Source organism: Pristiophorus japonicus, chromosome 9 (assembly GCF_044704955.1).
Source record: "Pristiophorus japonicus isolate sPriJap1 chromosome 9, sPriJap1.hap1, whole genome shotgun sequence".
Classification (NCBI taxonomy): domain Eukaryota; kingdom Metazoa; phylum Chordata; class Chondrichthyes; family Pristiophoridae; genus Pristiophorus; species Pristiophorus japonicus.
This window is the reverse complement of record NC_091985.1, coordinates 57,133,846-57,158,065: the sequence shown is the minus strand read 5'-3', so window position 1 is coordinate 57,158,065 and position 24,220 is coordinate 57,133,846. Positions and strand designations below refer to the sequence as shown.

Below are 24,220 nucleotides of genomic sequence, written 5' to 3'. Positions count from 1 at the left end.
TCTACACTTTAGAAAATCAGGCGTAGGTTACAAATCAGGCGTAGGGAATGGGGGAGGGGGTTTAAAGGGAAGTTTACAAACATTAAACATTTCAGTTTTACAAATAAAGAGCCATCATCAATAATAAATGATAAATACATCAATAAATCAACCAATAAATCAATCAAAAAAAATTAATAAGAAATATCTTTTTTTTTAAATCAATAAATAAAACATTTTCTACTTACCGACTGCAGCACCGGAAGCCCGCCAACAGCGTGCTGGGATGCCACCCCACCCCAGTGTGTCTCTGTCAGTGTCTCTATCTCTCTGTCTGTCTGTGTGTGTGTCTCTCACTCTCTGTCTGTCAGTGTCTGTGTTTCTGACATCGAGGGGAGGGGGAGGAGGGGAGGGAGGGAGGCAGAGGGGGATGGAGGGAAGGGGGAGGGATGGGGGAGAAGGGGAAGGGGAGAAGGGGAAGGGGAAGAGGAGAAGGGGGAGAGGGGAAGGGGAAGGGGGGAGGAGAAGGGGAAGGTGGGGAGGAGAAGGGGAAGGGGGGAGGAGAAGGGGAAGGGGGGAGGAGAAGGGGAAGGGGGGAGGAGAAGGGGAAAGGGGGGGAGGAGGAGGAGAAGGGGAAGGTGGGAGGAGAAGGGGAAGGGGGGGAGGAGAAGGGGAAGGGGGGAGAAGGGGAAAGGGGGGGAGGAGGAGAAGGAGAAGGGGGGAGAGGAGAAGAGGAAAGGGGGAGGAGGAGAAGGTGAAGGGTGGAGAGGAGAAGGTGAAGGGGGGGAGGAGAAGGGGAAGGGGGGAGGAGAAGGGGAGGGGAGGGAGGAGAAGGGGAAGGGTGGGAGAAGGGGAAAGGGGGGGAGGAGGAGGAGAAGGGGAAAGGGGGGAGGAGGAGAAGGAGAAGGGGAGAGGAGAAGAGGAAAGGGGGAGGAGGAGAAGGTGAAGGGGGGAGAGGAGAAGGTGAAGGGGGGAGAGAAGAAGGGGGAAGGGGGGGAGGAGAAGTGGAAGGGGGGGAGAGGAGAAGGGGAAGGGGGGAGAGGAGAAGGGGAAAGAGAAGGGGGGAAGGAAAGGAGAAGGGGGAGGAAAGGAGAAGGTGGGGAAGGAGAAGGGGGGGAAAGGAGAAGGGGGAAAGGAGAAGGGGGGAAAGGGGGGGAAAGGAGAAGGGGGGAAGGAGAAGGGGGAAAGGAGAAGGGGGGAGGAGAAGGGGAAGGGGGAAGGGGAAGGGGGGGAGAAGATGGGGGGGAGGAGAAGGGGAAGGGGGAGGAGGAGAAGGGGAAGGTGGGGAGGAGAAGGGGAAGGGGGGAGGAGAAGGGGAAGGGGGGAGGAGAAGGGGAAGGGGGAGGAGAAGGGGAAGGGGGAGGAGAAGGGGAAGGGGGGAGGAGAAGGGGAAGGGGGGAGGAGAAGGGGAAGGTGGAGAGGAGAAGGGGGAAGAGGGGAGGAGAAAGGGAAGGGGTGGAGGAGAAGGGGAAGGGGTGGAGGAGAAGGGGAAGGGGGAGGAGAAGGGGAAAGGGGGGGGAGGAGGAGGAGGAGAAGGAGAAGGGAGGAGGAGAAGGAGAAGGGGGTGGAGGAGAAGGGGAAGGGGGGGGAGAGGAGAAGGGGAAGGGGGGGGAGAGGAGAAGGGGAAGGGGGGAGAGGAGAAGGGGAAAGAGAAGAGGGGAAGGAAAGGAGAAGGTGGGGAAGGAGAAGGGGGAGAAAGGAGAAGGGGGGAAAGGAGAAGGGGGGAAAGGAGAAGGGGGGAAAGGAGTAGGGGGGAAAGGAGAAGGGGGGAAAGGAGAAGGGGGGAAAGGAGAAGGGGGGAAAGGAGAAGGGGGGAAAGGAGAAGGGGGGAAAGGAGAAGGGGGGAAAGGAGAAGGGGGGAAAGGAGAAGGGGGGAAAGAAAGGAGAAGGGGGGAAAGAAAGGAGAAGGGGGGAAAGGGGGGAAGGGGGGGAAAGGAGAAGGGGGGAAAGGAGAAGGGGGGAAGGAGAAGGGGGGAAGGAGAAGGGGGGAAGGAGAAGGGGGAAAGGAGAAGGGGGAAAGGAGAAGGGGGAAAGGATAGGGGGGAGGGGAGGAGAAGGGAAAGGGGGGGAGGAGAAGGGGAAGGGGGGGAGGAGAAGGGGAAGGGGGGAGGAGAAGGGGAAGGGGAGGAGGAGAAGGAGAAGGGGGTGGAGGAGGAGAAGGGGAAGGGGGGAGAGGAGAAGGGGAAGGGGGGGAGAGAAGGGGAAAGAGAAGGGGGAAAGGGGAAGGAGAAGGGGGGGAAAGGGGAAGAAGAGGGGGGGAAGGAAAGGAGAAGGGGGAGGAAAGGAGAAAGAGGAGGAAAGGAGAAGGGGGAAAAGGAGAAGGGGGGAAAGGAGAAGGGGGAGGGAAAGGAGAAGGAGGGGAGGGAAAGGAGAAGGGGGGGAGGGAAAGGAGAAGGGGGGGAGGGAAAGGAGAAGGGGGGGAGGGAAAGGAGAAGGGGGGAGGGAAAGGAGAAGGGGGGGTGGGAAAGGAGAAGGGGGGGAGGGAAAGGAGAAGGGGAGGAGGAAAGGAGAAGGGGAGGAGGAAAGGAGAAGGGGGGGAAAGGAGATGGGGGGGGAAAAGGAGAAGGGGGGGGGGAAGGATAAGTGGGAGGGAGGATGAACGGGCCGGCCTGGTCGGGCCCAAGACTTCGGGCAGGGCCCATCCCCAGCACCAGATTTACAGGTAGGTGGCGTTGGGTCGGGTCGGGTCGGGTCCGGTGTCAGGAGCGCGGGTCGGGTCGAGTCCGGGGGGGGGGGGGGGGATTTGGGGGCATGGGTCGAGTCGGGTCGGGTGGGGGAGGGGGTGAGGAGGGCGGTAGGGTTGGTTCGGGTAGGGAGGGAGCGCGGGTCGGGTCGGGTCGAGTCCGGGGGGGGGATTTGGGGGCATGGGTCGGGTTGGGTCGGGTGGGGGAGGGGGTGAGGAGGGCGGTCGGGTTGGTTCGGGTAGGGAGGGAGCGCGGGTCGGGTCGGGTCGAGTCCGGGGGGGGGGGATTTGGGGGCATGGGTCGGGTCGGGCCGGGTGGGGGAGGGGGTGAGGAGGGCGGTCGGGTAAGGAGGGAGCGCGGGTCGGGTCGGTTTGGGTAGGGTCGGGGGGGGGGGGGGGTGGGGGGGGGTGGGTGGGAGGGGTCAGAGGGAGGTCGGGTTGGGTCGGGTCGGTTCGTGTCGGGGGCGGGGGGGAGGTCAGGTCAGGTCAGGTCAGGTCGGGTGGGGGAGAGGAGGAGGTCAGGTCGGGTGGGGGCGGGGGGGAAGAGTCGGGTCGGTGTTGGGGTCCGGTCCGGGAGCGGGGGGGGGGGCGGAGTGGGAGTCGAGTCAGGTCAAGAGGAAGCAGGAGCTGGGCGTGGCCATTCAGTCAGGGCTAGGGGCTGCGTGCTTCGGCCCCTCCCACACAGTTTTGGGCACCTGGAGCTACTGTAACGCGCATGTGCAGACGTCCCGGCACTGTTTTCAGCGCAGGGACCTGGCTCCACCCCCTACAGCTCGTGCTGCGCCGCGCCCGACTCCAGAGGACCAGCAGGGAGCCGGAGAATCTGGAAGTTTTTTTAGGCGCACTTTGTGGGACGATAAACGGGTGTCCAGGTCGGGGCTGCGTCGTTCTAGGCGCGGCCCGAAACTTGGGCCCTATATACTGGGTTTACTTCTTGAGGAAGCAAGCTTGTGTTTGGCTACCATAGCCCACTTATTTATTTAGTCAGCTCCAACAAATGAAAGCTCCTTCCAGACTCTCACGTTTAATGTTTGAACTGTACCTGCAGCAGTGTCCCATGGATGTGGTTCTGTCGTATACATGGATCTGTGGGGGCAGGTAAGTCTTCCAGCAAGGACTGTGCCATAGGAAGAATATGATCCACTGCCACAAAAGGAACTAATGCACAAGCAGCCATCTCACGGGATCGATGCACAGGCGAGTGACCGCACCTGCAAGAAAAATAATGTTTTGTAGGCTTGACTGAGAAGTTTGTCCTCATCTTAAACTAAGTAGTAATACATGAGGGCAGTGTCTGTTAGGCTTAGCATACATGGGATCACTTGGGTATAGACACAGTTGAAAGCTAAAGATAGAACCATGGTCAACTTGCCAGAAACCTTGGGAATTAATTGTTAACATTAGACATGCAGTTTTTTTTAATAAAGTGATATTTTGGAATTTATTTCAATTTGCTCTCTGTAGTTAGAGGAATTGGATTGGGTATGGAAAGTCGAACTCCTCCCCACAAGTATCACAATTTAATTCACTCTCAGAAAGCTAATTAAATTTACAGAAATGCAGAACAGAATGTCAACAAAAATAAAAAGATCTGTAATCTAATTACAAAAATAAACAACAGGTGTGCATTTGTTTTCAAGCACACTAAGGTTTGCTCTGTGCAAAAAAAAATTCCTAACATCTCAAAAACTGGAAATTCAGCAACCTTCCGCCACATTTTTCGGCAGTATTTCGCCGTTTTGGGTGGAAAAAGGTCCGGTGGGAAATTCCCTAGTCTTCCGCCGGTGGTTTTGAAATACTGCTGGGGAGCGGACCGCAGGTGTGCAAGACTGGAAAAAGCGGTTTCACCCGAGTTTGGCCACAGCAGTGATCCATAGATAGGGTCCAAAAAAAAAGGCCGAGGAAAAACCTGTCAGTGCAGCCCTCGGAAACGATGGTAGGTATGAAAACCTGCAAAAAAGGTAAGTTAAAGTTTATTTTTAAATTCTTTCGCAGCAATTCGCTAGAAAAGGGTCTTGAGTGTTTTGTGATTTTTTGTTTTTTGGAAAAATATTTCTTGTGTTTTCCCCCCTCCCGAGACCCAACTCGCAGCGATATCGACCTCGGAGAATAGTTGCAGAAAATTTGCGGTTTATGCCGCGAATCTTCGTGCAACGCCGATTTTTCCCGCTGGGGCGGATTTTCTCCCGTTTTTTCCCAAAAATCTTCCGCCTCTAAATCATAGCGGAGTCATAGCAGTTATTTTGGTGGCAAAAAACCCCTATGGCCCAAAACAAAATTTCCAGCCCTATAGGCCAGAAATTCAGTTTTGGCTCATATTGGCTTTGTCGGCGGAAAAAAAACGCTATGACTCCGCTATGATTTTGAGGCGGAAGATTCAGGAAAAAATCTGCCAGGCAGGAAACATAGAAAAATCGGCGTTGCACGAAGATTCGCGGCGTAATTCGCAAATTTTCTACAACTTTTCTCCGAGGTCGATACCACTGCGAGTTGGGGCTAGGGAGGGGGGAAAACACAAGAAATATTTTTCCCCCCAAAAAATTGCAAAACACTCAAGACCCTTTTCTAGCGAATCGCTGCGAAAGAATTTAAAAATAAACTTTAACTTACCTTTTTTGCAGGTTTTCATACCTACCACCGTTTCCAAGGGTTTTTCCTCTGCCTTTTTTTTTGACCCCATCTATGGGTCACTGCTGTGGCCAAACTCGGGCGAAAGCGCTTTTTCCAGTCTTGCACACCGGCGGTCGACTCCCCAGCGGTATTTTAAAATCGCCAACGGAAGACTTTAGGGAATTTCCCGTTGCACCTTTTTCCGCCCAAAACGGCGAAATACCATTGAAAAACGCAGCGAAAGGTTGCTGAATTTCCAGCCTATACTTTTAATTCATTAAATTGCCCAGCTACTTCTGTTACACACTTTGTTTAGTAGTTCGGAGAAATACAGGTTTACGTCTATAAATTTTCCACTATATTGGCTGATCCATATGGTACCAGTTTGGTAAGCTCTGCAGTCATGTGTTGTGTACTATGTAAGACTTGCATACCAGCACATTATGTTTCCTGATCCCTCGGTAGATATAAGAAAAGGTAATCCACCACTCAGCGTATGTTATGATCTCCCCCTCTTCTGCCACGAAAGAAACTCCCTAATCATTTCCACGTAATCAAATTATAGACACAATTATTTTCCAAATGTTTAATGGATGATGTTCTACCACAATCTGAGAGCTGTTAAAATCAACTCCACAAGTCCTAATAGCAACCTACTGCATTCTCCTTCAGCCCCATCAATCTAATCAAACATGTAATGTAATAAACACATTATTAGAACAGGGATTGTTTGTTTGGTAACACCAAAACCTTTAAGATCAACAATTTTCTTTTAAAGTGACTGCATAGCCCATCAATTAAAAGGAATTGTATATAAATATGATCTCTGGACCAACGAATAGTTTGTTTTATTAACATAATGCTTCCTGCTCTACCCTTTGACCTGAATTTTCTTAAGCTTTAAATGCATCATTCAACACAATCTTATTCCTTGCTGTAGTGAAATGAAGACTCATCACATAATCCCTTCACTCTAACTCATTCTTTTCCAGGGCATCAAAATTATGGAACTTCTTACTTCTCCTAGTCTTCCTCTGAAATTATACTAGCTTTCAAGATCCAAGTTTGGCATCCTTAAACTGCTGGATTTACTTCCTATTCTTTCCATACTTAGTGGTGTCCAGCACTATGGGCCTTGCCCCTTCCCCAGGTCTCTGTTTAACAATTTCACAATTACTAAAGTTTTACATGGTGTTACTGTTAAGATCATGGAGCTTTTTTCCAGTACAAATTGTTCAACAGAGTAACTTAAATTGAAACTGAGATAATTTAAAACTTGTAGCAGCAGAGTCAGCTTTTGCTAGCAACACAAAAGCTTTTGGGGGAGTTTCAAACAATTCAATATTTTATTTAACATTTTAAATGATTCACTCATTACTTTAAAGATTAGAAAATCATTAGCTTTTTGGCTGTGTTCAAAACACAGAACTTTCTGTAAACTCCTAAAGTTGAACTTAAATAGAATAGCAGAAATGCAAAACCTTAAAACAATTTTAATTCACTGTATTCTTGGACTGAAACTCAAAAGAAGAAAATTGATTTCCTAGATGTATTAAACAGGATTATTACTGAATTATTAATGTATTACTGAAGCATTGTATAAATGAGCATATGTTGTGTCGTGGATGCATTACATACATTTGTAAGAAACCTTTCACATACTCGATGAAAATGTTATAATTATAATGTGATTTAAGGCTGTATTATTAATAGTGAATATCAGCTTCGGCCATCTTACTAAATTATTTTCTTAATAATAGGCAGAACCATTAGAAAACCTTTGTTCAACAGCCCACCCAAAATATGTGTGTTCTGAAGACTCATTAGCCAGGAGCTCCAGTCCATAGAATCAAAGATACAAATCTGATCATCAGCTGGAGCTCAGGCTTGGATCCCATTCCCTTTGTTTGAGCTCTTGGCCAGGCTCTTAAAATAAACTATGCCTGAAAGATGGGCCATTTTGGCTGGGGGAGGCGGAAAGAGAAGAGGAAAAAAGCATCTATTCCATTGCACAGTAGCAGACTTTCCACTAAGTACAGCACATGCCTTAAGTTATATATAATTTTACAGTTACGATCATATGTGAAATTAAAATAAAAAGATAACAGTTTTAGTATGAAGCCAACATTCTTTTATTACACAAACGGCAAACTACTTTCAGGGAAATTTATGCAACAATTCATATTTTATTTCATGACACTTTAAATGACTCAGTTGCTACTTTATAGAACATATAAGCATTAACCTTTTGGATCCTGGCAAACCTTTTCAAACAGTCGTACAGGGCAACGTGTTCAGAAACGATCAGCGTTGTGGCAACAATAACATGAATTCATTAATGTAAAAAAAAAATGCCCCAGGGTACTTTACAAAGTGGGGGGAAGAGATTAATAAATAAAATGCATAAAAGGGTAGAGATGCTGAGCGGTGGAGGGCATGTTAGAGGAGGTAACTGAAAAGGTCAAAAAGGTAGGTTTTGATGTATAAGCAGCAGGAGTCTGAAATTGTAATATAATAATTGCAAGGGGCAGAGGGGAAGAAAGGGAAAGAACTTTAAGGGGCTGAAATTGCCCACCACCGGAAATGGGGCGTACCTCACCTGTTTCAGTTGTTTTTACCGGCACGGTGGATGCGGTGGCCTCTTTGGCTTTTTTTTCCAGAGGACCGGAGCCTTAAGGGAAGGGGCAATTTTGGCCCCTAAATGTTTTCATATTAACAACTGCAGCCACTTACTAATTAAAAAAAAATGTATTGGTGGTTGGGTGATGGTGTGGAAATATGTCATAAGATACAATATGACGTGCTCTTTTGAGGTTGGGTGGAGCTGAGACACATCGGAGGAATTTTAACCCCCAAAAATGGGAGGGTTGGGGTCAGGTGGGAGGTTGAAGTGTTAAAATTCTGAATCCTGACCCAACCCGCCCACTTCCAATTTTAACGGAGGCGGGTTGGGAGAGGGCAGCCAAACCCGCTCCCTGATGTAAGGAGGCTGGATGCCTTGGATTTTGCAGGTTTAACTGTGACCTGGAAGGGAATCCAGTCAGCTGCAGCGAGACATGAACAGCCTTGGGAGCACTCCTTATGGTTCAGGAGGAGCAGGAGTGCTTTCCTCTAGCACCACTCTCCTCCCCCATACAAACCACCCCCACCTCCGGAATTGGATTCCACAGCTTACAGGGAAACCCCAATTCCGGGTTTCCCGTACTCTACCAAATCCAGCTTTCCCTGCACGCTACCGAGCCTCACCGCTTCCAGCACGTCAGAACATTAACATTTCCCCCGATAACCTCAGTGCAATGCAGAGAAAACTTTACTCTCTATCCCACCATACCATACCTGACCTGGGAGAGGTCAAATGGATGCCCAAAAATGAAAATTGTTTAATTCCCCAGTTTAAACATCGCTTACCTCGATGAGAACAAAAATTCACACAAAAGTCAATTAAAGACTATAATAAAATAAAATCAGGAAATGTTTCACTAAAACTAATGAAGTGGGCCAAATTATATTGCATCAATTATCCATTCAGTTTCACCTATGTTGAGTCAGTATCGATTACAAAAAAGTTTTATTTTAAGGTTACCAATGCTAATTTACAAAGTACTGGCACACATTTTGATGGATCAATGACATGCGATTGCAGTTCATGAAGGGTAAATCCTATTTCACAAGCACGATGATATTTTCCATTTAGCAAGCACTTTTATCCAAATGTTGCTACATTTTTGTTTCACTGAAGTTCAGAGATCAGCATTAAAATAAAAACCAGCAACGTATTCAGGAATGGCCAGAAATGTTCCGTGACCTTTACTGGTGTACGGTTTCCCAAAGGGACCGTCATAAATAATGGAAAATGGGAATGCAGCCAAATGCTCTTGATCCAAAACACTCCTTCGGAGGGCACTTTCCAAAATGCTCGAGTCATTACTTTTTACTGTAATTCAGAGCATATTAGTGAAAGTGAGCTAAAAACATGTCTAACTGTTGCTTGACTAAAGATTAGATGATTGACAAATATATAAAATATTTTTTGGTGTTTTATTTCAGACATAATTATTTTTACAACTTCAACCTTTAAGTTTCTCTCTATTTCTTCTCATTTTTCCTCTCTCCCCTTCCCCTGACTCACCACGAAGTTTGAGACAATTAAATATCACCTCTAAATGACACCTCCACTTTGATAATGAATATTGTAAACTAATTTGGACAACAACCAACTAAGTCAGAAAGCAAACACAGGCAGACAATCCTGGACTTGCATATGTCATATGGAGCTACTTTAGTATGCATCAGTTAGTATTATAATAATGAAATGTTAAGCTTAAAATGATTATGTGTAGAGTGCTTTTTAATACTTCTGCGATGTCTTTTGAAGTATTTAATTCTTGCTCCTTCCTATCCCAATTCTCATCTATACATAGAAATACATACAAGTTACAACAGGCCATTCGGCTCAATTAGGCTATGTAGCTGTTTAGCCACCACACGAGAAAATGGTCCTAATCAAATTCACCCTTCACTTCATTCCCTTTTCCTTCTTCCATATATCTCATCTAATATTTAATGTTGACATAGTTTTTGCCTCCACAACTAATCCAGGAAGTGCATTTCGCAGCCTCACAACTTTGTGTAAAGAATTTTTTCGTTGCAACTCTCTTACATTGAATCTTATATCTGGGGCATTTTGTCCCATCCTTTCAGAATTTTGAGACTTCTATCATATTGCCCCATTACCTGCATTATTCTAAGAAAAATGGCTAATTTTGAAGTCTTTCTTAACATTTGTAATTCCTCATACCAGGCAGCATCCTGGTGAATCTAGGGTTTACCAGCTCTATAGCCTCAATATCCTTCCTATAGTGTACAGCCCAATACTGTACACAGTACTCTGACTAAGGTCTTCAGGTTTTACATAGAAACATAGAAAATAGCAGTAGTAGGCCATTCGGCCCTTCGAGCCTGCACCGCCATTCAATACGATCATGGTTGATCCTCTATCTCAAATGCCATATTCCCACTTTTTCCCCATACCCCTTGATGCCTTTTGTGTCTAGAAATCTATCTATCTCCTTCTTAAATATATTCAATGACTTGGCCTCCACAGCCTTCTGTGGTAGAGAATTCCAGAGGTTTACCACCCTCTGAGTGAAAAAATTTCTTCTCATCTCGGTCCTAAATTTCCTACCCCATATCCTGAGACTGTGACCCCTTGTTCTAGACTTCCCAACCAAGGAAAACATTCTCGCTGCATTCAGTCTGTCCAGCCCCATCATAATTTTATACATTTCAATGAGATCCCCTCTCATTCTTCTAAACTCGAGTGAATACAGGCCTAGTCGACCCAATCTCTCTTCATGCGACAGTCCTGCCATCCCAGGAATCAGTCTGGTGAACCTTTGCTGCACTCCCTCTATGGCAAGTATATCCTTTCTTAGATAAGGAGACCAAAACTGCACACAATACTCCAGGTGCGGTCTCACCAAGGCCCAGTATAACCGTAGTAAGACATCCTTGCTCCTGTACTCAAATCCTCTTGCAATGAAGGCCAACATACCACTTACCTTCCTAACTGCTTGCTGCACCTGCATGTTTGCTTTCAATGACTGGTGTACAAGGACACCGAGATCCCTTTGTACATCGACATTTCCCAAGCTATCACCATTTAAATAATACTTTGTCCTTATGTTTTTTCTACCAAAGTGGATAACTTCACATTTATCCACGTTATACAGCATCTGCCATGTGTTTGCCCACTCACTCAACCTATCAAAATCACCTTGCAGCATCTTTGCATCCTCCTCACAACCCACAGTCCCACCTAGTTTTGTGTCATCAGCAAACTTGGAAATATTACATTTGGTTCCCTCATCCAAATCATTTATATATATTGTGAATAGCTGGGGCCCAAGCACTGATCCCTGAGGTACCCCACACTGCCCACCACCCTGAAGAAGACCCGTTTTATTCCTACTCTCTGTTTCCTGTCAGTTAACCAATTTTCAATCCATGCTAGTACATTACCCCCAATCCTATGTGCTTTAATTTTGCACACTAACCTCTTATGTGGGACTTTATCAAAGGCCTTCTGAAAATCCAAATACACTACATCCACTGGTTCTCCCTTATCTATTCTATCAGTTACATCCTCAAAAAACTCCAGTCAGTTTGTGAAACATGATTTTCCTTTCATAAATCCATGTTGACTTAGTCTAATTCTGTTGCTATTATCCAAGTGTGCCGTTATCACATCCTTTATAATAGACCCTAGCATTTTCCCTACTACTGGTGTTAGACTAACCAGTCTGTAATTCCCTGTTTTCTCTCTCCCTCCTTTTTTAAATAGTGGGGTTACATTTGCCACCCTTCAATCTGCAGGAACTGTTCCATGATCGATAGAATTTTGGAAGATAACAACCAATGCATCCACTTTTGGCTACCTCTTTTAGTACTCTGGGATGCAGATCATCAGGCCCTGGGGATTTATCTGCCTTCAGACCCATTAGTTTCCCCAGCACTATTTTCTTACAAATAATCATTTCCTTTAATTCCTCTTGCTCCCCAGCATTTGTGGGATGTTATTTGTGTCCCCTTCTGTGAAGACAGAACATTGTTCTGCCATTTCCTTGTTCCCCATTATAAATTCTCCTGTTTCTGTCTGTAAAGGACCTACATTTGTCTTCACTAATCTTTTTCTTTTACGTACTTGTAGAAACTTTTGCAGTCGGTTTTTATGTTCTTTGCAAATTTACTCTCATATTCTATTTTTCCCCTCTTAATCAATCTCTTGGTCCTTTTTTGCTGATTTCTAAACTGCTCCCAATCCACAGGCTTGCTACTTTTTCTGGCAACTTTGTATAACTCCTCTTTGGATCTAATACTATCCTTAATTGCTTTTGTTAGCCATGGTTGGGCCACTTTTCCTTTTTGTGTTTTTACGCCAGAAAGGAATGTATAACTGCTGCAATTCATGCATTTGTTCCTTAAATGTTAGTCATAGGTTCATAATTAGCTCTTGGCTTTTATATTATACAGCTCTTGGTGATAAAAAAAAAGATAATTCCAGTAGCTTTTAAAAAAAAAAGCCATATCAACCCGAGGGTCCTGCCATCAACATTGTCAAACTTGTACTCCCAAGTTGCTATACTGCCTATTTTGATATCATATGCAAATGTTGACACCACTTGCTCCAGGTCTATATCCAAATCATTGATATTATATATATATAATATATATATATGCACACACACAATAAACAGAAGTGGTCACAGAACTGAACCATGCAGGACACCATATGCAACCACTCTGAAAACTGCCCTCAACTTTAATCTGTTTTCTCATCAAAACAAAAGTCTGCCATAAAAGAGAATCAAAAGATTACAAGGTCTAAAGTTTCAGTTGATGAACAAACCAGAACCAGCACTTTTGTGGTTTATGTAACATCACATGAACCCGTGCACTGCATTTTAATCGACTCCCAGTTATCCAGTACTCTCCGTGTAAACACTCTCAGCTATCCACAATTGTCGATCATACATGTTTAATTATTAATAATAATAAAAAACTTTTATTTATATCGCGCCTTTAACGCAGCAAAACGTCCCAAGATGCTTCACAGCAGTGATACAAGGCAAAACAGATTAAATTTTACACCGAGCCACAAAAGAAGAAATTACGGCAGATGACCAAAAGCTTGGTTAAAGAGGTAGGTTTTAGGGAGCATCTTAAAGGAGGAAAGAGAGGTAGAGAGGAGGAAAGAGAGGTAGAGAGGCGGAAAGGTTTAGGCAAGGAATTCCAGAGCTTAGGGCCCAAATTGCTGAAGGCACATATTCGCTACAGAAATAAAACAAATGTTTTTTTCTTTAAGTGTTTAGTTTCATGTAACACAAAGGCCCCAAGTTTCCACACGCGGCAAAACAGGCGCCCCTCCGAGCTGGGCGCCCGTTTTTCGCGCCGAAAACGACGCCTGAAAAAAAAAACGAGCTATTCTCGAGCGCTTTGCAGCTCGATGTCAGCTTGGCGCGGCGCCCAGGGGGCGGAGCCTACCACTCGCGCCGATCTTGTAAGTAGGAGGGGGCGGGTACCATTTAAATGAGTTTTTTTCGTGCCAGCAACCCTGCGCGTGCGCGTTGGAGCGTTCGCGCACGCGCAGTGTGAAGGAAACATTGGCACTCGGCCATTTTTGTAGTTCTTTGTAGCTGTTTAATTTTTTAACATTTTTTAATACAACCACATTGCCCTTCCATGATCAGCACTGAGGCTTCTTGCAGCAGTGAGAAGGCTGCAGGAAGCCTCAGAAGTTGAGGCAGCCGTTTCCCGACGGGCCCGACCGACGGCAGGGAATGGCTGCCTCAACTTCTGAGGCTTCTTGCAGCCTTCTCACTGCCTCCCGCACCCCCCGCCGTTGGGAACGGGTCGGTCGGGCCCTTACTGCCTCTCCCCCACCCCCCCCCGCCTCGCCGTCGGGAACGGGTGCCTCAACTTGTGAGGCTTCCTGCAGCCTTCGCCCTCCCTGAAAGGCCTGCCTGAGGCACTTTCACACAAGTCGGAACATGGTTTATTTAATCTTTTCTTTGCTTATAAATTTTTATTCAGGTTGGAATTATTTGTATAATATTTGTATAAGTATAACTAAGGATTTATTGTAGAATGTAATGACTTCCCTCCCCCACCTCGTTCCGGACGCCTAATTTGTAACCTGCGCCTGATTTTTTAATGTGTAGACAAGGTTTTTTCAGACCTACAAAAATCTTCACTTGCTCCATTCTAAGTTAGTTTGGAGAACGTTTTCACTGTGGAAACTTTCAAATCAGGCGTCAGTGGCCGGACACGACCCTTTTGAAAAAGAAATTCTGTTCAAAAGTGAAACTGTTCTACATGACTAGAACTGCAGAAAACTTAAATGTGGAGAATTGCGATTTCTAAGATACTCCGTTCTCCACCAGTTGCTCCTAAAAATCAGGAGCAAATCATGTGGAAACTTGGGGCCAAAATACCTGCAGACACATCAACAAGCACAAGCCAATTTCTACATTTCTTAAAAACCAGCTCAAGATTGGGTGCGACACTGTTCTTCCATGTTGGAGCGTGGGTTTATGAGGCACCCAGACTGAAATTCACCAAAATCAATGCAGCTCTACAAAGCACATGTTTCGCACAGAATGCTCATATTTTTTTTGAGCACTCATTCAGAAAGATGGGGCCCAAGTTTCTGCCTCCTGTAAAAATGGCGCACCTCATTTCTAGAATAAAAAGGGCGCCGAAAAGTTACTTTGTAATTCTCCGAGCTCCTCAGGACGTCTTCGACCTCTGCGTAGCTCAGCACATGGGGTGGGGGACGGAGCCAGGTCCCGGCGCTGAAAACAGTGCTGGGACTTCTGCACATGCACGCGAGAGTGTGCGCGCATGGGCAGTAGCTCCTCGCAGCCCGAATCTCTGCAACGCTGCACGAGAGGGGCCCGAAGCACACCGCCCCTAGCCTTGGCCAAATGGGCTCCCCGGGCATTGAAGATGTGCTGAGTTATCAGGACTCGGGCTTCCTAGAAACACCCACACCCAGCATTTTAACACTCGATCTAGAAATAACATCAGTTCAGAATTTTCAATTTATGGAGAGCATATATTCAAGTATATACATTTGAACTTCGTGCTAGTGTTTCATTATCGTTGCGATAATCCGATTAACTGGGAGCCCAGAAAGCAATGTCTGCCTGAGATGTCTGGGAGGGAAATCGCTGGTTTCATTGACAGACCGACTGACAAATCACCAGATGGGAAGTAAGTTGGAGGGAGAGCCCACTCACTTACTGTGGTCGGGAGTTACACAAGCCCATGTTTGGAGTCAGTCTGTGCTCCGTTCAGAAGATGGGCGCTCAGGCCACGGATGACTGAGCTAGACTCGGGATCCACGTCTTTGAACATTCTCTGACAACCACAGATTTCGGCAAAATAAGGAGATGACACTCCAAGACCGCATCCACGGGAAGCGTGCCTAGACTGGGGAAGAAATGCCCTGCTTTTATTCCGGACTGGTTGGAATTCTAATAGTGGAATCTTACAATCTGGAATCACCAAATTAATAAACACCTAAATTAATAAGCGTCTAGATACAAAATACGCCAATTCCGGTGCATGCTTCAATCGGCAAGGTAGGACTTCTCATTTTTATTGCTTGATTTAATGTTCATTTATTGTAATTTAAAAATTATGATGGTTTCTATGCATCTTTATGGTTAAAAGTGAAGTATTTAATGCTTTGTAAAATCCCCCAACTTCCATCTAACTTCCCTTCCCCCCTATCTCTCGCTGCCTGTCCCTAATTTCTAAAGTGTAGGCAAGGTTTTTCTGAGTGTACTAAAATCTACACTTAAGTTAGTTTGGAGTAAGTTTTTGCTGCCGAAACTTGCAAAACAGGCATAACTGGCGGGTAACGACCCCTTTTGAAAAAAACTGTTCTAAAATGAAACTATTCTAACTAGAATTGGAGCAAACTAAATGCCGAGAATTGCAATTTCTGAGATACTCCATACTAAACCAGTTGCTCCAAAAAAAATATAGAAACATAGAAAATAGGTGCAGGAGTAGGCCATTCGAGTCTGCACCACCATTCAATAAGATCATTCACCTCAGTACCCCCTTCCTGCTTTCTCTCCATATCCCTTAACCCCTTTAGCTGCAAGGGCCATATCTAACTCCCTCTTGAATATATTCAATGAACTGGCATCAACAACACTCTGCAGTAGGGAATTCCACAGGTTAACAACTCTCTGAGTGAAGAAGTTTCTCTTCATCTCAGTCTTAAATGGCTTATCCCTTATCCTTGGACTGTATCCCCTGGTTCTGGACTTCCCCAACATTTAACCTGTCCCGTCCCATCAGAATTTTATGTTTCTATGAAATCCCTTCTCATCCTTCTAAACTCCAGTGAATACAGGCCCATTCGATCCAGTCTCTCCTCATATGTCAGTCCTGCCATCCCAGGAATCAGTCTGGTGAACCTTCGCTGCACTCCCTCAATAGATAGAACGTCCTTCCTCAGATTAGGAGACCAAAACTCAACACACTATTCCAGGTGAGGCCTCACCAAGGCCCTGTACAGTTGCAGTAAGACCTCCCTGCTCCTATACTCAAATCCCCTAGCTATGAAGGCCAACATACCATTTGCCTTCTTCACCGCCTGCTGTACCTGCATGCCAAATTTCAATGACTGATGAACCATGACACCCAGGAACTCGAGCCGAAACTTGAGCCCATAGTAAGGGCAACGGGCATGTGAGATGGAAATGTCAAACTAATGCAGTAGAGTATTCGCTTCTGAAGCTGGGATTAAGGAATGTTGCTAGAGAAGTTTAGAGTGAGTTTACCTTGCATCTAACCCTCACTATATCTGATCTGAGAGTACTTGCTGCTGATTCTGGGTGCGGTGCAAGTGAAACAAAGTCCTTGCTGTCTTAAGCATAAAAATGAAAAGGTAAGACAACTGGTCTCATACCAATGTGGAAAGCTTGTCCCACATGACATTTTTATTCATAATTTGCATGTACAGGTTGAACGTCCAAAACCCGGAGTTTCAAAAATCGGAATGTTCCGGAATCCGGGCCAATCCATAGCGGGGTCATCTAGAAACCGAAAAATGTTCCAAAATCCGGACACCCCTGCCTTGGCGGCCCGACCTCACCCCGGCCCTCAGCGGCCCGACCTCCCCCCACCCCTTACCTCGGTGGCCCGACCTCGCCCCCTTACATCGCCCCAGCCCTTGGCGGCATGACCTCGCCCTGGCCTGACCTTGCCCCGGCGGTCCGGCCTGACCTTGCCCCGGCCCTCCATGACCTGACCTCGCCCTCCCCGCCTTATCTCGGCTGCCCGACCACCCCCCCGGCGACCCCGCTGATCCCACCTACCTCAGCCCAGGCAAAAACATTCCAAAATCCATAAATACACGGAATGCGGAATGGCATCGGTCCCGAGGTTTCCGGATTTCGGACATCAACACATTGACTTGAGCCAAACATAAACATAAACATGACATCTGAGAAAGAGAAATAAATAAAAAAGGGAAATAGAGAGCCGAAGAAGAGAGAGGGAGCGAGAGAGTCAGAAAGACAAACTGAAAGTTGAGACTTGAAACGAACAAAGGGAAGATTGAGAAATGACAGAGACCGTGTGACATTTTTTTTCTAAATTGTAACAAATCGTATATTATTGAAAATGGGAAAATCTAACATTGCTCACCTCACTGTCTAGAAATATGAAACTGGTCAGACAGTTATGGAGTAGTATTGTCATCAGCCACTGAATCATTTATAGCTCCTAGTTTGAAAATACTTAAGAGTTCAGTAGCCATTATGGAAAAATAAATTGCAACAACTATAACCAAATATGGATTCCTGGCCAAATTAATTCCAGCAGCTGGAATTCACAACAATTACCTTCAAAAGTACTGTTCTATTGGCTGGAAATATACAAAGCTTTTCACGGGAGCAGTGAGACATTGGTGAGGCCTACAAGAGGCCCAGCAGTCGGAGGGAGCAGCGTCAGCGTCAAGGAGGCGGAGCGGAACGTTGGTGAGGCCTACAAGAGTCCCAGCAGTCGGAGGGAGCAGTGGCAGAGTCGAGGAGGCGGAGCGGGACGTTGGTGAGGCCTACAAGAGATCTGTTGGTGCAGCTGCAGCAGGGAGGCAAAATAGTAAAAAGAAAACGAAAGGTGACATCACAGTCAAGGGGGGTAAGTGATTGGTAAGTAGTTTTTCTTTTTCGTTTCTATATCAGTAAGTAACCTTTAGCATTGTTGTTGCCAATTTAAGTTTATCTAAGGGTTAAATCATGGCAGGAGAGATCAGACACGTGTTATGCTCCTCCTGTACTATGTGGGAAGTGCATCCGCCTGCGGCACTGGAGCTGCGGGTGGATGAACTCTGGAGCATCCACGATGCTGAGAATGACGTGAATAGCACATTTAGTGAGTTGGTCTTACCACAGGTAAAGGGTACAGAGCCAGTTAGGGGATGGGTGACCAACAGCAAGAGCAGGGCAAGGAAGGTAATACAGGGGTCCCCTGCGGTCATCCCCCTGCAAAACAGATACACTGCTTTGGGTACTGTTGAGGGGGATCACTCATCAGGGGAGAGCAACAGCAGCCAAGATCATGGCACTGTGGGTGGCTCTGCTGCACAGGAGGGCACGAAAAAGAGTGGGAGAGCGATAGTGATAGGGGATTCAATTGTAAGGGGAATAGATAGACGTTTCTGCAGCCATAACCGAGACTCCAGGATGGTATGTTGCCTCCCTGGTGCAAGGGTCAAGGATGTCTCGGAGTGGGTGCAGGGCATTCTGAAAAGGGAGGGTGAACAGCCAGTCGTCGTGGTGCATATAGGTACCAACGATATAGGTAAAAAAACGGGATGAGGTCCTACAAGACGAATTTAGGGAGCTAGGAGCTAAATTAAAAAGTACGACCTCAAAAGTAGTAATCTTAGGATTGCTACCAGTGCTACGTGCTAGTCAGAGTAGGAATCGCAGGATAGCTCAGATGAATACATGGCTTGAGCAGTGGTGCAGAAGGGACGGATTCAAATTCCTGGGACATTGGAACCGGTTCTGGGGGAGGTGGGACCAGTACAAACCGGACGGTCTGCACGTGGGCAGGACCGGAACCAATGTCCTATGGGGGAGTGTTTGCTCGTGCTGTTGGGCAGGAGTTAAACTAATATGGCAGGGGGATGGGAACCTATGCAGGGAGACACCGGGAAGTAGAATGGGAATAGAAGCAAAAGTAAAAGTAGAGGGCAGAGAAACCCAAGGTAAAAAGCAAAAAGGGCCAAATTCTAAAGGGGCAAAGTGTGTTAGAAAGACAAGCCTGAAGGCTCTGTGCCTCAATGCAAGGAGTATTCGGAATAAGGTGGACGAATTAACTGCGCAGATAGCAGTTAACGGGTATGATGTAATTGGCATCACGGAGACATGGCTCCAGGGTAACCAAGGCTGAGAACAACATCCAGGGGTATTCAACATTTAGGAAGGACAGACAGAAAGGAAAAGGAGACAGGGTGGCATTGCTGGTTGAAGAGGAAATTAATGCAATAGTATGAAAGGACATTAGCTTGGATGATGTGGAATCGGATGTGGGTGAAGCTACGGAATACCAAGGGGCAGAAAATGCGAGTGGGAGTTGTGCACAGACCACTAAACAGTAGTAGTAAGGTTGGGGACAGCATCAAACAAGAAACATAGAAACATAGAAAATAGGTGCAGGAGCAGGCCATTCAGCCCTTCTAGCCTGCACCGCCATTCAATGAGTTCATGGCTGAACATGAAACTTCAGTACCCCCTTCCTGCTTTCTCGCCATAACCCTTGATCCCCCGAGTAGTAAGGACTTCATCTAACTCCCTTTTGAATATATTTAGTGAATTGGCCTCAACTACTTTCTGTGGTAGAGAATTCCACAGGTTCACCACTCTCTGGGTGAAGAAGTTTCTCCTCATCTCGGTCCTAAATGGCTTACCCCTTATCCTCAGACTGTGACCCCTGGTCCTGGACTTCCCCAACATTGGGAACATTCTTTCTGCATCTAACCTGTCTAAACCCGTCAGAATTTTAAACGTTTCTATGAGGTCCCCTCTCATTCTTCTGAACTCCAGTGAATACAAGCCCAGTTGATCCAATCTTTCTTGATAGGTTAGTCCCGCCATCCCGGGAATCAGTCTGGTGAACCTTCGCTGCACTCCCTCAATAGCAAGAATGTCCTTCCTCAAGTTAGGAGACCAAAACTGTACACAATACTCCAGGTGTGGCCTCACCAAGGCCCTGTACAACTGTAGCAACACCTCCCTGCCCCTGTATTCAAATCCCCTCGCTATGAAGGCCAACATGCCATTTGCTTTCTTAACCGCCTGCTGTACCTGCATGTTAACCTTCAATGACTGATGTACCATGACACCCAGGTCTCGTTGCACCTTCCCTTTTCCTAATCTGTCACCATTCAGATAATAGTCTGTCTCTCTGTTTTTACCACCAAAGTGGATAACCTCACATTTATCCACATTATACTTCATCTGCCATGCATTTGCCCGCTCACCTAACCTATCCAAGTCACTCTGCAGCCTAATAGCATCCTCCTCGCAGCTCACACTGCCACCCAACTTAGTATCATCCGCAAATTTGGAGATACTGCATTTAATCCCCTCGTCTAAATCATTAATGTACAATGTAAACAGCTGGGGCCCCAGCACAGAACCTTGCGGCACTCCACTAGTCACTGCCTGCCATTCTGAAAAGTACCCACTTACTCCTACTCTTTGCTTCCTGTCTGACAACCAGTTCTCAATCCACGTCAGCACACTACCCCCAATCCCATGTGCTTTAACTTTGCACATTAATCTCTTGTGTGGGACCTTGTCGAAAGCCTTCTGAAAGTCCAAATATACCACATCAACTGGTTCTCCTTTGTCCACTTTACTGGAAACATCCTCAAAAAATTCCAGAAGATTTGTCAAGCATGATTTCCCTTTCACAAATCCATGCTGACTTGGACCTATCATGTCACCATTTTCCAGATGCACTGCTATGACATCCTTAATAATTGATTCCATCATTTTACCCACTACTGAGGTCAGGCTGACCGGTCTATAATTCCCTGTTTTCTCTCTCCCTCCTTTTTTAAAAAGTGGGGTTACATTGGCTACCCTCCACTCCATAGGAACTGATCCAGAGTCAATGGAATGTTGGAAAATGACTGTCAATGCATCCGCTATTTCCAAGGCCACCTCCTTAAGTACTCTAGGATGCAGTCCATCAGGCCCTGGGGATTTATCGGCCTTCAATCCCATCAATTTCCCCAACACAATTTCCCGACTAATAAAGATTTCCCTCAGTTCCCCCTCCTTACTAGACCCTCTGACCCCTTTTATATCCGGAAGGTTGTTTGTATCCTCCTTAGTGAATACCGAACCAAAGTACTTGTTCAATTGGTCTGCCATTTCTTTGTTCCCCGTTATGACTTCCCCTGATTCTGACTGCAGGGGACCTACGTTTGTCTTCACCAACCTTTTTCTCTTTACATACCTATAGAAACTTTTGCAATCCGCCTTAATGTTCCCTGCAAGCTTCTTCTCGTACTCCATTTTCCCTGCCCTAATCAAACCCTTTGTCCTCCTCTGCTGAGTTCTAAATTTCTCCCAGTCCCCAGGTTCGCTGCTATTTCTGGCCAATTTGTATGCCACTTCCTTGGCTTTAATACTATCCCTGATTTCCATAGATAGCCACGGTTGAGCCACCTTCCCTTTTTTATTTTTACGCCAGACAGGAATGTATAATTGTTGTAATTCATCCATGCGGTCTCTAAATGTCTGCCATTGCCCATCCACAGTCAACCCCCTAAGTATCATTCGCCAATCTATCCTAGCCAATTCACGCCTCATACCTTCAAAGTTACCCTTCTTTAAGTTCTGGACCATGGTCTCTGAAATTACTGTTTCATTCTCCATCCTAATGCAGAATTCCACCATATTATGGTCACTCTTCCCCAAGGGGCCTCGCACAATGAGATTGCTAATTAATCCTCTCTCATTACACAACACCCAGTCTAAGATGGCCTCCCCCCTAGTTGGTTCCTCAACATATTGGTCTAGAAAACCATCCCTTATGCACTCCAGGAAATCCTCCTCCACCGTATTGCTTCCAGTTTGGCTAGCCCAATCTATGTGCATATTAAAGTCACCCATTATAACTGCTACACCTTTATTGCATGCACCCCTAATTTCCTGTTTGATGCCCTCCCCAACATCCCTATTACTGTTTGGAGGTCTGTACACAACTCCTACTAACGTTTTTTGCCCTTTGGTGTTCTGCAGCTCTACCCATATAGATTCCACATCATCCAAGCTAATGTCTTTCCTAACTATTGCATTAATCTCCTCTTTAACCAGCAATGCTACCCCACCTCCTTTTCCTTTTATTCTATCCTTCCTGAATGTTGAATACCTCTGAATGTTGAGTTCCCAGCCCTGATCATCCTGGAGCCACGTCTCCGTAATCCCAATCACATCATATTTGTTAACATCTATTTGCACAATTAATTCATCCACCTTATTGCGGATACTCCTTGCATTAAGACACAAAGCCTTCAGGCTTGTTTTATTAACACCCTTTGTCCTTTTAGAATTTTGCTGTACAGTGGCCCTTTTTGTTCTTTGCCTTGGGTTTCTCTGCCCTCCACTTTTCCTCATCTCCTTTCTGTCTTTTGCTTTTGTCTCCTTTTTGTTTCCCTCTGTCTCCCTGCATTGGTTCCCATCCCCCTGCCATATTAGTTTAAATCCTCCCCAACAGCACTAGCAAACTAGAAATTAGTGATGCATGCAATAAAGGTACAGCAGTTATCATGGGTGACTTTAATCTACATATTGATTGGGCTAACCAAACTGGTAGCAATGCGGTGGAGGAGGATATCCTGGACTGTATTAGGGATGGTTTTCTAGACCAATATGTCGAGGAACCAACTAGGAAGCTGGCCATCCTAGACTGGGTGATGTGTAATGAGAAAGGACTATTTAGCAATCTTGTTGTGCGAGGCTCCTTGGGGAAGAGTGTCCATAACATGGTAGAATTCTTTATTAAGATGGAGAGTGACACAGTTGCCCTGAACTTAAGGAAAGGTAACTTCGATGGTTTGAGGCGTGAATTGGCTAGGATAGACTGGCAAATGATACTTAAAGGGTTGACGGTGGAGAGGCAATGGCAAACATTTAAAGATCACATGGATGAACTTCGGCAATTGTACATCCCTGTCTGGAGTAAAAATAAAACGGGGAAGGTGGCTCAACCATGGCTAACAAGGGAAATTAAGGATAGTGTTAAATCCAAGGAAGAGGCATATAAATTGGCCAGAAAAAGCAACAAACCTGAGGACTGGGAGAAATTTAGAATTCAGCAGAGGAGGACAAAGGGTTTAATTAAGAGGGGGAAAATATAGTACGAGAAGAAGCTTGCCGGGAACATAAAAACTGACTGCAAAAGCTTCTATAGATATGTGAAGAGAAAAAGATTAGTGAAGACAAACGTAGGTCCCTTGCAGTCGGATTCAAGTGAATTTATAATGGGAAACAAAGAAATGGTAGACCAATTGAACAAATACTTTGGTTCTGTCTTCACAAAGGAAGATACAAATAACCTTCCGGAAGTACTAGGGGACCGAGGCTCTAGTGAGAAGGAGGAACTGAAGGATATCCTTATTAGGCAGGAAATTGTGTTAGGGAAATTGATGGGATTGAAGGCTGATAAATCCCCAGGGCCTGATATTCTGCATCCCAGAGTACTTAAGGAAGTGGCCATAGAAATAGTGGATGCATTGGTGATCATTTTCCAACAGTCTATCGACTCTGGATCAGTTCCTATGGACTGGAGGGTAGCTAATGTAACACCACTTTTTAAAAAGGGAGGGAGAGAGAAAGCGGGTAATTATAGACCGGTTAGCCTGACATCAGTAGTGGGGAAAATGTTGGAATCAATTATTAAAGTTGAAATAACAGCACATTTGGAAAGCAGTGACAGGATCGGTCCAAGTCAGCATGGATTTATGAAGGGAAATCATGCTTGACAAATCTTCTGGAATTTTATGAGGATGTAACTAGTAGAGTGGTCAAGGGAGAACCAGTGGATGTGGTGTATTTGGACTTTCAAAAGGTTTTTGACAAGGTCCCACACAAGAGATTGGCGTGCAAAATCAAAGCACATGCTATTGGAGGTAATATACTGACGTGGATAGAAAACTGGTTGGCAGACAGGAAGCAGAGAGTCGGGATAAACGGGTCCTTTTCAGAATGGCAGGCAGTGACCAGTGGAGTGCCGCTGGGCTCAGTGCTGGGACCCCAGCTCTTTAGAATATACATCAATGATTTGGATGAAGGAATTGAGTGGGATATCTCCAAGTTTGCAGATGACACTAAACTGGCTGGTGGT

General features: G+C 45.9%; 1 protein-coding gene across 1 annotated transcript in view; it reads right to left on the bottom strand.

Annotated features, from left to right (window-relative positions):
• thada (THADA armadillo repeat containing) overlaps positions 1–24,220 on the bottom strand; it is a 559,310-nt gene that overhangs the window by 261,420 nt on the left and 273,670 nt on the right. Inside the window, exon 28 of the mRNA XM_070889374.1 lies at positions 3,705–3,873. Coding sequence (XP_070745475.1) covers positions 3,705–3,873 — 169 coding nt within the window. The remainder of the gene's footprint in view (positions 1–3,704; positions 3,874–24,220) is intronic.